Source organism: Candoia aspera, chromosome 4 (genome assembly GCF_035149785.1).
Source record: "Candoia aspera isolate rCanAsp1 chromosome 4, rCanAsp1.hap2, whole genome shotgun sequence".
Lineage (NCBI taxonomy): Eukaryota > Metazoa > Chordata > Lepidosauria > Squamata > Boidae > Candoia > Candoia aspera.
The window spans coordinates 61,223,940-61,236,016 of record NC_086156.1 but is presented as its reverse complement, the minus strand read 5'-3'; the positions used below and the strand labels follow the sequence as shown (position 1 = coordinate 61,236,016).

Here is a 12,077-nt window from a genome sequence, read left to right as displayed (position 1 = left end):
ATGCTATAAATGTTAGCATCCCCCCCCAAATCCTAATAAAAAGAAGACATAAAAGCTGTGAAAATATTAAAAAATTGTAAGGCTGCAGGTGTAGACAGGAGAAGACTTGTTAACATCTGCCCCAAAGTAGCCCAGTTGATAGATCAGTGGGGCAGAGGATGAGCCCAGGATGAGTGGGTGGGAATTTTGGTGTATCTTGTGAATTTTCTCTTCTTTTACTCTACAACCCTCCTCCATCACACCAATCTGTTTTTTGACGTAAGTCCTTTTTCCAGAAAACCAGTAAACCCACATTCAAAAAGAGCCCAAGTGACAGGTAACCAGTATGGAGCACCTCCACATCATCTATTTGTCATTTGAGTAATTTGAAAGGTGGCCAAAACTTATGTCCCATATAACTGCTAAAACAAAGGCTTATCAATGTGAGAGTGATTGGGAGTGGTTTTTCCTGCTGCCTAGTAACACTAGGTGGGATGGAAATGAAGCCAAAGGAATCCCTCAGTTGCTGAATTGTTCCTAAGCCTCTAATTAAAACTTAGCCAAAAGGTGGAGAAATGATTGGCTAAGTTTAACTTAGAGGCTAAGTTTTAATTAGAAGCTTAAGAGCAATTCAGCCTTGCTCCTTTGTGTTCCTGGAGGCTTGGTCCACAGCTACCTTCCTCACCTCGACATTCTAATTAAAACTTGAAAATTTGCAAAAAGCAAAGTTTATCTGAGTAACCATTGAATTACAGAATAATTTTACTGAGTAACAAAGAGCAGCTACATTGCACCATCAGGATTTTGTGCTTTACTTTCTGGGGTATGGTCTGTTTTATGGCTAGTGATATCTCTAATTGTGTTTAGTAACTTTTTATTTGATTGTTATTGTGCAAAGCAAACTTTGTTCTTATATTTTTGTTCCATTTTAGGCTCTTTCAGCCACAGATCCCACCATTGTGGAGGCTGATATTTAAGCCACAGTTTGTGATCTTTCATCAACCTGTATGTGGTTGTGCATGTTTCTCTCTCAAGTTAAATGGAATTTTACATTCACTCGCCTGTCCAAGATCCCAGAAGAGTAGATGTCTCACTGAATGATGTGGCTGTGTTCTCTTCATGAACTCCCAATCACTGAGCAAGGCTGCATCTCCAGCAATCTCAAGATGCCTGTTCCAGACTGTTCCCAAGCAAGTGGGGAGAACTGGTTATGTGTGCCTCAATGGATGGCACAAGGAAGACTATAAGGGAAGTATAATAGGAGTCGAATCTACAGTATGACTATCAAATCTGGTTAAATTTCTCAACTAGGTTGTCGGGATTTCATTACAGGTAACAATGTGATGAATCCTACATTAAAAAAAACTGGCTCATTTTCATATTTAAGTATTTGTGCTTGCTGTCTACAATTTGTAAGGAGCCCTCCCTAGGAAGCTCTGTTTTAATCTTATATATCTGAACTAGACGCCCAGGGTATTGAGAAAAAATATCTACTACTGCTAAAGTATATTTATAGTGTAACTGCATTTCAGTAAAAGTTGCATATTATATATCCACATCTAAAACAATTGTGTGTTCCTGTTAAAGTGAATTCTTGCCACTCCTGTTCATGTGTCAGACTTCTCTCACATCATGCCTCACAAAGCTTAGTCATTGTCCTCATTTATTTTTGGGGAATGTAAAAAGGAAGAGATCACAACCCTAATCATGATCCTTGGCCCCAGAATTATATAACCCTTTCCTCCCCAGAGATCTACTATATGTATTACATATTCATTTTTATGTGCTTACAGGTCAATTCTGTCTTTTTCTGAATGTCCTGCTTAGGTACAGACTTCCTGAAGTGTTCAAAACCTAGAAGTGTAAGTCCTTGTGCTAAACAGAACCACTTTCCAAGTTGTACCTGAATATCTTGTGGAAGGGGAAATGTTTGTCTAACAAGCATTCCATTCAGTTTCATACTCTTCATGCATATCTTCAATTACAAGCTGTAAGAAAGGGCAGTGTCTCCACAGCATTACATGGCTTATGACTAAGTTCTTACCAGATGGAGAAAAGAACTTCATATACACCTGTGATGAGGATTTGGCTATAATGATAGGTATAAGTATAAGTAAACTTGTATCTACCTATTCTGTGGCCACATCCCACCTCAGAACTCTTTATGTTGGGTGGGGATCCATTTTGATTACTGAGATTAATTTGTAGAAGGCTACATCGTCTTCCTTGGTCACTTACATGAAAAATGGCTGTCCTTTGAGGGAGACATACATAGAATAGCCACCCACAAAATGACTGCTCTGTCTATGGAATGAGACATACAAAATGGCCATCACATTAAGCATACAAAATTGAAGCCCTGTGGGTGATCCTCTAAGAAGGGCCATATATGTGGCCACTGTGTCTGAAGATGGGATGGGGCTGGTGGCTGAACAATTGGCACTTTTAGCAATATCACTTTGATGAAAAGTATCCCTATTATTCTTTTGATTCTGATTAGAATGTATGTTACTAATCTGAAGCGGTAGTAGTAAAGAAATTTACCTGAATATCTGGATCCACATGAAATACAAATGTATGAGGTGTAAAATTTTCTTTGGTTTGAGGTGGACTTGGTATAACTTTTACTGGACTTGTCCATCCTGAAAAAAATGTTGAACTTTTTGCACTAAATGGTATCACAGCATTGAGGTTCCAGCTCAACACAAAAATGGGCTTTATATTAGTGACAATCACAATATTCCATGTATAACATTTATAAACTATTATTTTAATGACAGAAAAGTCAGAAGTTGAATAATTACAGTTGGCTACTTCAGTAATGGATTTATATATTGTACCAAGCTACCCACAACAGAATTCAAGAAGAGGAAGAAAGGGAATAACTGGAGAGCTGCTCATTCTGAAAGACTATTGCTCAGTTACGCAGAGTGAAAAGAGCTGCTGAATGCAAGGGATGTGTTTTGAGAGTTGCGGGGGACTGAGTGATGGCTTCCTGCTGAATAAGCATATGAAAAATATAAGAATGAACTCACTTAAAGTGGCAGACAGGGAAAGTCAGGAGTCTGGGGAAGAAGGTTAAGGGAGGCCATAACAAATCCTAAGTCAATACTGGGCTAAATTGAGAAAGGAATGAGAACAAGTAAAAGCTTTCTATTGTTGTTGCATTAAGACAGTGGTTGGCAGCCTTCTTCTGCAGAGGAGCCAGTGTCCATGCCTGTGAGTGGATGGCAGGCCATTCTCTCCCTCTCTCAAGTGAATACTCAGGACGATACTTCAGGGTGAACCACAGAAGCAGGGTTCTTTCTTTGGAGAAAGCAAGGGAGGCACAGCCAAAATGGAAAATTAGGGCGTGCTCTGCAGGGTCTTGAGAAGCCTCTTGTGATTGGGGAAAGAAATGCTTATAGAAGGAAGAGGAAATGTCACACTCCCTTCTCTTGGTTCACCTGCCATTAGAGGTTGCTACATGTGTTAGCTGGCTTCACGCATTCACCGCATTCCCAGAGAACCAACCCATGTTAACTTCACATTCCTTTGCCTCAGTTGGTTCAGCCAAGGACACTCTGCTGCTAAGACACTTGGGTTGTTAATCACTTTAACGAATTGCTGAGATGGGTGGGGGGAACTCAGGAGTGAGAAAGAGCTTGTTTGTGAGACGGGGGAGGGATGAGATCAGAGGAGGGAAAGAATCACTTTGAATGTCTTGGTGCCAAAATCTCACTTGGATCTTTGATTACTATCCTGTGTTAATCAGATCCTTAATAAAGAATTCTTTAAGCTTTCTGATGGAGCGTCTGGAGAATTTCTAAGTTAGGATCCTGGTACTGGGATTGTCACAAAAGAGACCTCAGGAACTGAAGCTATGTTATAAATACATATGTATATTTATATATGGGCTCATAACACCATTGAAATTGTTACAACTTATTATAATAGTGTGGTTCTACATCAGGCCTGAGATAGAATTACAAACTTAAATTCTAATTTAGGACCACCGCAGCCCGGGTATATAGGGCATTTCTTTTTGGGACTACAGGCCAGATGTCTTTGGGTGGAAAACCACATCCAGCCCATGGGCTGTAGGTTGCTGATCTCTGCATTAAAAAGTAGAGATGAGGATGAATGGACATGATTTTGCAATCATGACCTGCAATTCTTGTGGCATATTTGTATTCATACTTGAAAGCAACAAGTATGTATACATTTGCAGGAAATGGAAGCTTGTAGTGATGCTTAAAGAAAAAAAATCAAAGGATTGGAGCAGTGAGTGGCCATATTATGGCTCAGATCAAACAAAAAGAAGTTGATAGAAGAAGCAACTCTCCATAAAGAATAAAATCCCTGAAATGAAAGGTAATCTTATTTTATTTATTTATTATTATTTTAGATTTTTTAATCCCACCTTTATTATTTTTATAAATAACTCAAGGCAGGAAACATACCTAATACTCCTTCCTCTTACTGTTTTCCCCACAACAACAACCCTGTGAGGTAAGTTGGGCTGAAAGAGAGTGACTGACCCAAAGTCACCCAGCCGGCTTTCATGCCTAAGGCGGGACTAGAACTCACAGACTCCTGGTTTCTAGCCTGGAGCCTTAACCACTAGGTGAACAAGAATGAAGAACTAAAATAAGAGATACAGAAGATATCCTGCACTGGTGGAATTTGAAAATGTCTTTGAGACAGTCACAGAAGAAACAGACTCAGAATATTTGGAAATAAAAAACCCACTCCTGAATATGAGTGTGGACATCTGAAAAGCAGAAAGGCTATAGTTTTGGCTGCAAAAAGACAAAAAAAAAATCAAGATACTTGCTGACTCACTACCATGAAAACTCAACAAACATATGCCAACTAGACTCATTAGCTTGTATAATGATACTAAAGAAACTAAAACTGTCTATAGTTGAATGCATACCTAGGAGTTAAAGAAACGTAATAAACTTACAGCAATGATAAGATGGAATCCATAGAAAAATGAGGTCATGATGGATGGGAGTTCTTGAAAACAGAGGTAATAAAATCACAATTGCAAACAATTCCACCGAAGAACAAATGGAACACAGCAGAAAAAAACCCAATAACTTAGTGAAATAACAACAAAACATCCAAAACTCAAAAATAAAATATATAGGAAGTGAAAAGTGGAATAAAGGACAGATCACCAAGGAAGAGTACAAAGATAGCTTAGAACTGTAGAGATTTGGTGAGCAAAGTTAAACCTCAGAATGAAGTTGGTAAAAGGTACTAAGAACAAAAAAAAGTTTGTTCAAATATGTTAAAAATAAAAGGAATAAGAAGAATATATATATATTAGTTGCTCAGTCAAGGTGGTAAAATGCTAACACAAAGAAATAAAAAGCAGAATTATTCAACTCTTATTTTGACTTTCACCAGGAAATTGTGGTTAGCAGAGGTGAAGGGGCAGGATTGAAGTCTGAAACTGATAGAAACATAGTCAAGGAATACGTATTTACTGTAATTCAGTTTATATGCACAGGGGAAATTAATTACATCATAGGCTTCTGAAGGAACTTGCTGACACATATTATAGTATATCTGAGAAATCTTGAATGATACATGTCAGACTTTCCTGCTAGCAATTATTAATAGAAAGAACAAGTCTTTCTGAACTCTGATGAGTAATACCCATTAGAAGGAAAGCTAAGATTAAACCACAAGAATTCCAATGAGTAATGAGGCATTGATATATAAATAATTTATGATGGAAAAACTCTCTTTCATTTTCTTGCTTTCTTATGGTGGAGGGGGATGAATGAAGATGGGCAGGGTGCATCTGTAAACTGTTCTGATTCATAGGCTTTGTTGTCCAAGAACCAGGTCTCATAGCAAATTCTTGGAGGAGAACAAATATTCTCCTTATCTTCAAAAAGGACAGCAAAGGAGATCTTGGGAACTGTTAACCAGCTAATCTGGCATCAATAACTGGTAAGATTCTGGAGCAGATCATAATGCAATAAATCCTTATGTACCTGAAAAACAACAGAGTGATTACCAGTCAACAGAGACTTGTGAAGTACAGGTTTTACCAAACTAATCTTGACTTATTTTTTCATTGGGTAACTTCCTGGACACTTTGTGAAAATGCTGTAAATCTCACATATCTTTTATTTCAGGAAACCATTTAACAAAGTATTCCATTACATTTGGCAGTTAATTGTGGGCTGGATGTCATAATGGATAAGTAGATACACAGCTGGCTCAAAGATCATATTCAGAGAATACGTATTAACAATTCCTCACCAAATTGGAGGGAGACACTGAGTGGCATGCCAAAAGTTTAAAATCTGGGCCCTGTACTCTTCAACATTTTTATTAGTGACATGGGTAGGGAAATGAAGGAATGCTTATCAAATCGGCAGATGATACAGATGGGAGAGGCAGATAACAAATACCCTAGAACAAACTTTCAAACTTTCTCTGTAAAAGGCCAGACCCTGACCCTCCTCTGCCTTCACAGGCATGGCTAGCAGGTCTGTAGGCCAAGAAGCACAGCAGCCATTGGACAGCGCCAGCTTGATAGCAAGGAGGCCCCTGATAGGCCATAACTGCCCAGGATGCCCTGCCCCCACCCACTGACTCAGCCTCTCGCTCCAGGTACTCCACTGAGGCTTGGGCCTGGCAATCTGCTGCCTGCCCATCGATTGTTAGCTTGTGGACTGTACAAAAACAGGCAGCAGGCTAGATTTGGCCCATGGGCCATAGTTTGCTGACCCATGCCCTAAGAGGCAGAAGTAAAATTTAAGATTGTTTTTGATAGGTAAGAGAAATTGTCTGAATGAAATTTATCAGCAATAAATACAAAGTGCTTTATGAAATGCATAAGTATCCACAAATGCATGAGTGTGATTAGGAGGTTAGACATGTGTAGATACAATGAAATTCTGTGAGGAAGGGTTAAAGGAACTGGAAACGTTTAGCTTTAAGAAAAGTTAGTGGAAATATTATAAAACTCTACAATATTTGAAAGAATGTCATAAAAAAGAGAGATTAAGACCTATTCTTTTTCATCCCTGGATATAGAATAATGGGCTTAAGTAACAAGGCAAATTCCAGATAAATGTTAAGGAAAAAATTCTGAAGATTTCATAAGTGAAAGCAGTTTGACAGCAACATTAGTTACAAGGAAGATTGTGGGCTCCCTTTTCAATTAGATCAATTGAAGCAAAGGCTGATCAGCCATTCTGACATTTACTGTATGCTTTAATTTGGATTCCTACATAGAACAATTGACTGGACCTCTCTCTACATGTTCTTTCAGCTTCTGACTGCAATCTCAGCTTGTTGTTTTTCATTAAGCCAAACAATATTATGGGAGAATTGCAAGAAATTCTGCACAGTGTAGTTGGCCCTTGAAAAACATAATTTAACATTCAGGTTTCAAAGCTTGAAGATTTTAGATGCTTGATATGAACACAAACACACAAACACCTTCCAGCACAGAATCTAACACTGACAGTTGCAATTGTAGTGGCAATGATCTTTACCTCCAAGTCTTGATCTGAGAGAAATATCGGGTACTGCTCTAGAATTCCACCGTAGGTCCTGATTTCTTTCTTTCAACAGTAGTGAAGGTCTTCTATCAGCAGACTGGACTCTCCTGTGAAATACAGGTGCCAGCTGTGAAGATTGCGTATCTTTGCCATCTCGGAGGGATTCATAGGCTTTGTTGTCCAAGATTTGCCGGTCAACTTTAGCTCCTAGACTCACACTTCCTGAACAAGGGTTGATTATGGGCACATCATCCCGATGAGGTGTTAAAAAGTAGCTTTTATCTTCAGGAGGAAGGAAAGGATTAGATTTAAGAAAAGCATTACTGTCCTTTTCTTGGAAACTGGCAAAGAAATGCCTGTCTTCAGGTCCCCGCACAAAAGGCATATACATTCTCTTCAAGAGATCTCTGTGCTGGTTTAGATGCATAGTGTGAAGTGAATCAACTGGATTTAAGCATGAATGAGGATGAAAATGTCTTGCAGTGACTTGAGAAGCCATGGTTAATTTTTAATTAAGCTTAATAGCTTTCATTAAAATCAGAAACCACAGACTCAACTCTAAAGCTATTTTTTAAAAGTAGTGCTTCCTTCTGTAGCATAAAGAAATAAATAAAAAGGAAATGGCAAACCACCAAAGGAATGAAGCTTCATATATACAAAGACTCTCAGTTGCTTAGTGACAATGGAACATGAACACACAATGAAAGTGTATATGGTACTCTTTTGCTCTATGTAAAGAAATTCTTCACTCTCACACACGATTTATATTACTACAGTATTTGTCTATTCTACATCTATATTTAGAATAAATAACCATCTTATATAATATTGCAGTGTGTTTTGCATTTTTCTGAGCAGTAAAATTTTACAGAAGCCTATATGGAAGTAGATGCCACAGTTATAGCATTACATGGGGCAAGTGCTTGGAGCACCATCTGCTTATATTCTGAGGGATGAGTTTTAATTTCTAAGGCCCAAAAATGTGGATAAGATGCTTATATTTATCTGGCTCACATGAAGAGATATTAGCTCTATTTCTCCCTTTAATTAGTATCAGATGGAATTGTGCAGGCATTAGAGTGGGGTCTGAACACTGAAATGTACTGGATGAGGGCCAAAAAACTGAGACTGTATCTTGTTAGAACAGGAACACTGTGTATCAATGATTTGCGAGTCCAGGAACTTTGAATGTCTGGATGGTATTACACTCCCCTGAAGGAACAGCTACATAAGCTGTTGTAAGCTGTCCAGAGTCATTATGTATGAGTTGGGTGGCCATATAAATTTATTAAATAAATAAATAAAAATAATAACCTTGGTGTACTTCTAGATTCATCTCTTCCACTTGAGGTCCAAGTGGCTTGGTGATTGGTTACCTGTGGCGTTCACTGGACAGAAATTTGATTATGTACCATCAAGTTGGTATCAATTCTTAGTGACCATATAGTTAGATTTTCTCTAGGAGGATCTGTCCCCAACCTGGTCCTTCAGATGTTTCAGTGATGTACCCATCACCCTTGCAATTGAGTCCATTCACCTTGCTGTTCCTTTCTACCTTTCCCAGCATTACAGACTATTCCAGAGAGCCAGGTCTTTGAATATGGTCTCCAAAGCATGATAATTTGAGCCTGGTCATTTGTGCTACATTTGAGAGCTCTGGATTGATTTGTTCTATGATCCATTTGTTCATTTTCCTGGCTATCCACAGTATTCTCAGGTGTGTTCTCCAACATCAAAGTTCAAAAATGTCAGTAATTAATCCTGCTTCTTTAAAGTCCAACTTTTGCTTCCATAAAAGGCAATAGGGAGTGATTCCGATCTTTGTAGGTATAGACACACCACAGAATTTGAATATCTTTTCCAAGGCCTTCAATGCTACTCTATCAAGTGCTAGTCTAAGGAATATGTCTTGATTGTTGGTACCTTTACCACTGATAGTCAATCTTAAAAAACAGAAACTATCCACCATTTCAATATCTTTATTGAAAATTTTAGGGCTGATTGCTAACCTGTTTCATTAATTTGGTCTTCTTTATATTTAATCTTAGTACCATTTTTCCCTGTGTTCCTTGACTTTCATTCCGAGAGCTTGCAGATCATTTGGATATTTAGCTATCAGAGTAGTATCATCAGCATAACCCAGGTTATTGATGTTTCTTCCTCCAATTTTAAAACCATGCTCATCTTCTTCCAATCCAGCTTTCCTCAATATATATTCAGCATTTAGGTTGAATAAGTAAGGAGAGAATATTCAGCTTTGTCTCAATCCTTTGCTGACTTCCTGACCTGTCTATAGGTTTCACATAAGAACAATGAGATTTTCTGGGATTCTGTCATGTTCCACGTTTCAATGTTCTGTATACATCGTAACGGTTCACATGTCAAACCTTTCTGCTTATTGTATTCACATTACTTCATGCTGGGGCTTTTCCATTCCTGCCCTCCTCTTTGTTTCCCAACGCTGGAATGTATGTTTGGGTTTGCAAGCCTGTTCAAGGTTACTTTCCCAGGCGCGTGTAACGGTTGCTTGCACCTGGGAGGGGGTGCTGGCTGTCATGCATTCGGGGCGGGACTGGTTTGAACGCAAGGCTCTTAAGTTTGTATTTGGCGCGCTTTTGCTCATTCTCAGCTTTCTCTGTATTTGCATACTATTCCTTTAATAAATCAGTTATCTTTAAGCCCGAGCTTGTGAGACTGAGTATTTAGGATTAGGCAACCATTACAGATTCCCATTTTCCTAAGTGCATTACACATGACTGACATTAGAAACCCCTTCTAAAATCAATAAAGCACATACTGATTTTTTAAAATTCTTTGGCTTGTTCATTTATTTATTGAGGGAAATTATCCAGAGCTACATATTTATGTGTGGCAAAAGCATGTGAACCCTTGCTCTCAGTAACTGGTGTGCCCCCCTTGGGCAGCAATAACTGCAACTAAATGTTTCTAATAACTGCTGATGAGTCTTGCACATCAGCTTGGAGGAATTTTAGCCCGTTCCTCCTTACAGAACTTCAGCTCAGGGAAGTTGGTAGGCTTCCTCAAATGAACTGCCTGCTTCAGGTCTTTCCACAACATTTCTATAGGATTAAGGTCTGGACTTTGACTTGGCCATTCCAAAAGGTTAACTTCCTTCTGCTTTAACCATTCTTTGGTTGTACAACTTGTGTGTTTTGGGTTGTTGTCTTGCTGCATGACCGAGTTTCTCTTGAGCTTCAGTTCACAAACAGATACCTTGACATTTTTCTGTAGAATTTGCTTGTTCATGGTTCTCCTGATGGTGGTCTCATGAACACTGACATTTGCCAATGCAAGACAGGACTTTAGTTTCTTTAGTTCTTTGAAACCTCCTAGAATATTGCATGCCTTGCTTTTGGTGTGATCTTGGTTGGTCGACCACTCCTGGGGAAGGTAATAATGGTGTTGAATTGCCTCTGCTTGTACACAATCTGCCTAACAATGGACTGGTGGAGTTCAAACTCTTTGGAAATTGTTTTGTAACCTCTTCCAGCCTGGTGAGCATCAGCAACTGTTTTTTGGAGGTCCTCAGAAATCTCTTCTTCAAGCCATGACACACATCCACATACCTGTGTTGTGAAGATCAGACTTTGATAGCGAATACCCAGAATTTTGTTCTTTAAATAAGGCAGGATCTCCCAGACTCATACCTGATTATCATCCCATTGATTGAAACACCTGGCTCTAATTTCCCCTTCAAATGAACTGATAATCCTAGAGGTTCACATATTTTTCCACACACAAATATGAATTCCTCCAAGCTGATGTGCAAGACTCATCAGCAGTTATTAGAAACATTTAGTTGCAGTTATTGCTGCCCAAGGGGGGCACACCAGTTTGGATCATTTTCCTCAATAAATAAATGAACAAATATGTTTTTGACTCATTTGTTTAACTGGGTTCTCTTTATATAGTTTTAGGACTTGTGTGGAGAACAGATCATGTTTTAAGTCATATTTATTCAGAAATATTGAAAATTCAAAAGTCTTCACAAACTTTTAAGCACTTCTTTAAATACCATTAGAACTCCAAAAGATCCTTAGCTCTTCCTCAGTAGCATGCTGAGTGTCATCCAACCTGAGGGGCCCATCATCTGGCTCTATATTGCCAGTCACTTTATATTGTCAATTCATGTTTTTCCTCCCTAAAATAGAGAAATGGTTTATCATTTCTCAGAGAAACTCTCCACACGACCCAAGTCCGATCCCAGCGGAAGCTGGATTCTCAGGTAGCCGGCTCAGGTCAACTCAGCCTTCCATCCTTCTGAGGTCAGTAAAATGAGTACCCAGCTTGTTGGGGAAGGTGACGACTGGGGAAGGCAATGGCAAACCACCCAGCTATAGTCTGCCAAGAAAACGTCACGAAAGCGGCATCCCCCGAAAGGGTCAGACATGACTCGGTACTTGCACAGGGCACCTTTCACCTTATCATTGCCTTCTCCCATACAGTATGTAATCATATGTGGGAATGATCTTGGGAGACAGGAGGAAGAGCCACAGCCAAGGAATAATCAGATAAGAGGCAGCTTAGCCCGAAGAAGGAATGTGGACCTGGCAAACAGAAGGG

The 12,077-nt window shown here is 39.0% G+C and overlaps 1 protein-coding gene across 1 annotated transcript in view; it reads right to left on the bottom strand.

Annotated features, from left to right (window-relative positions):
* SPMIP7 (sperm microtubule inner protein 7) overlaps positions 1-8,121 on the bottom strand; it is a 42,930-nt gene extending 34,809 nt beyond the window's left edge. The window contains exons 1-2 of the mRNA XM_063304234.1: positions 7,488-8,121; positions 2,524-2,621 (exon numbers count right to left, since the gene is read on the bottom strand). Coding sequence (XP_063160304.1) covers positions 2,524-2,621; positions 7,488-7,992 — 603 coding nt within the window. The 5' untranslated portion in view covers positions 7,993-8,121. The remainder of the gene's footprint in view (positions 1-2,523; positions 2,622-7,487) is intronic.
* Positions 8,122-12,077: the final 3,956 nt, after the last annotated feature.